This window comes from Protobothrops mucrosquamatus, unplaced genomic scaffold (genome assembly GCF_001527695.2).
Source record: "Protobothrops mucrosquamatus isolate PMUCROS unplaced genomic scaffold, P.Mucros_1.0 scaffold7261, whole genome shotgun sequence".
NCBI lineage: Eukaryota > Metazoa > Chordata > Lepidosauria > Squamata > Viperidae > Protobothrops > Protobothrops mucrosquamatus.
In genome coordinates, this window is record NW_015393064.1 from 11,785 (window position 1) to 14,282 (window position 2,498).

Sequence of the window (2,498 nt, forward strand, 5' to 3'; positions counted from 1 at the left end):
ACCTTGGAGGTCATCGAGTCCAACCCCCTGCTCAGGCAGGAACCCTACACCATTTCAGACAAATGGCTGTCCAGTCTCTTCTTAAAAACTTCCAGTGTTGGAGCATTCACTGCTTCTGGAGGCAGGTTGTTCCATTGGTTAATTGTTCTAACTGTCAGGAAGTTTCTCCTTAGTTCTAAGTTGCTTCTCTCCTTGATCACTTTCCATCTGTTGCTTCTCGTCCTGCCTTCAGGCGCCTTGGAGAATAGCTTGACTCCCTCTTCTTTGTGGCAGCCCCTGAGATATTGGAACACTGCTATCATGTCCCCCCTCATCCTTCTCTTCGTTAAACTAGACATACCCAATTCCAGCAACCGTTCGTTATATGTTTTAGCCTCCAGTCCCCTAATCATCTTTCTTGCTCTTCTTTGTACTCTTTCTAGAGTCTCAGCATCTTTTTTACATCGTGGTGACCAAAACTGGATGCAGTATTCCAAGTGTGGCCTTACTAAGCCTGGCAGAGAAAAAAAGCTAGAATAAATTGAAAAAGATTGGGGTTTTGATCTACACATGAGATCTAAAACAGAATATATCTAAATGGATAGAATATGTATTCTAAACATAAGGTATTGTAACGATTTGAGATAAAGAAAATTTTGGTCATATAAAACCTAGAAATATAAGTATTGAAATAAGAATACTATACTGTATTATTAGTTTGTTAATATAGATGGTAGAATTTATATATAAGGGGTGTATTTTAAATATTAGACTATATGAGGAATTGTGATAAAGGAATTGTGTTTAATTAAAAATTTGGAAAAAAATAAATATTAAATGTTAAACTAAAATATTAAGGGAAAATTAACCATCAGGTCACTGATTGGCTAAAAGTTTGAATTTTTACAAATAACTAAGATTTGAATTTAAGATATTGTTATGAGTTGAGCCAAAGGTTAAGTAAAACTTAGAAGTATAAATACTAATAATTAAATTTGTATATGGGTTTGTGGTACAAATGCTGCTGGTTTATTATTTTTTTCCTTTTCTGGAATGGAAGGAAGAAAGGAAGTAGAAGGAAGAAAAGGAAAAATTATTAGACCCAAATATGAGATAGGGGACTTAGAAATTGGGATCATTTAAAATCTGGAAATGACAAAGATTAAACGTTAAACTTAAATATCAATGGGAAATTAAAGTGAAGAAAAACTTACTAGGTTATTGTCTAAAAGATGGAATGTCAAATTAATTAAAATATGTATAGACTGAACATTATTGATGAATACTAGAAAGGTATTTTTTGTTTGATTGATAGAATAAGAAATGTATTGGTTCGAGTATGGCAGTAGATATTATGGGGGAAAGAGAGGGAGTTAGTTGTTGTAATACTTTGAGACTTGTTACTGATGATACTCAAATGTAATGGAATTACTGTGCTCAGCTGCCACGCTACTTTTCAAATATGTAAATGTAATATTGGAAAATTAATAAAAAACTTGGGGAAAAAAAGGACTGGACTTCAGCCCACTGTCTCCGCTGCCATTGAGAAATGAGGCCTTAATCCCCAAAGTGGAGGCCTTTGCAGCCTTGCGCCATTCTCCAAGCCGCCTGTTCCATACTGTTGCTAAGCAACGTGTCCCAAAGCATCCGTAACCTTCTTCAGGGCCCCCTCAACTTCCACATTTCCTGTGCCAGGACTCACACGGCCTCCACTGCCCACTTCAGGCAACCTCACATTCCTTAACTGGGACTTTGTCTGCTTGTGAAGTAGCTTCACAACCACAACCACGAGTGCAGAGTAAAGCGGTCATGTGACATCTCATTTAATGACCGGTTCTCTCAAAGACTGAGATTCCGGTCTGAATTGTGGTCATAATACGAGGAGTGCCTACAGGGAATCCCCAAAATTAAGGCATCGCATAAGCAAGAGAGGACGGAAGAGAGTTCGGGTTAGTGTAAGCAACCCATTCCTGACTCCCTTTTTCTCGCTTTTTGCATCATTGCGCTCCATCCCATCATGACTTCTTGACTACAAAAAGGGAAAAAAATGGACCCAGGAAATTATAGACCAGTCAGACTGACATCAATATCTGGGAAGATCCTGGAAAAGACAATCAAGCAAGGAATCTGTGAAAAGTTAGAAACCAACAAAGCTATTGCAAGAAACCAACATGGGTTTGTCAAAAACAGATCATGCTAGACAAAACTTAGTGCTCTCTTTGACAAAGTGACTAAAGTAGCTAAAATAGTGGAATAGTGAAGTGGACATACCCCCCATGTTTCCCCGGAAATAAGACCCGGTCTTATAGTTTTTTGGGGGTTTTTTTGCCTCCAAAAGAGGCATCAGGTCTTATTTTCAGAGGATGTCTTACCTTAGAACAGACGCAGCCAAGCCTCCCAGGGCTCGGCACCTCTCGTGCTGCGTCTTGACTTCTTCAGCATCTGCTTGCCACCGCTTGCAGCCGGACACCATGTGGCACATGGCCACGAGTGGCAGCACCAGCCTGAAGCGCCGCACG

General features: G+C 39.4%; 1 protein-coding gene across 1 annotated transcript in view; it reads right to left on the reverse strand.

The window, feature by feature from the left end:
* The window catches only part of LOC114923697 (zinc finger protein 239-like), a gene marked incomplete at its 3' end in the record, with an annotated part of 11,027 nt that extends 8,575 nt beyond the window's left edge, over positions 1 to 2,452 (reverse strand). Inside the window, exons 1-2 of the mRNA XM_029287008.1 lie at positions 2,352 to 2,452; positions 2,062 to 2,080 (exon numbers count right to left, since the gene is read on the reverse strand). Coding sequence (XP_029142841.1) covers positions 2,062 to 2,080; positions 2,352 to 2,452 — 120 coding nt within the window. The remainder of the gene's footprint in view (positions 1 to 2,061; positions 2,081 to 2,351) is intronic.
* Positions 2,453 to 2,498: the final 46 nt, after the last annotated feature.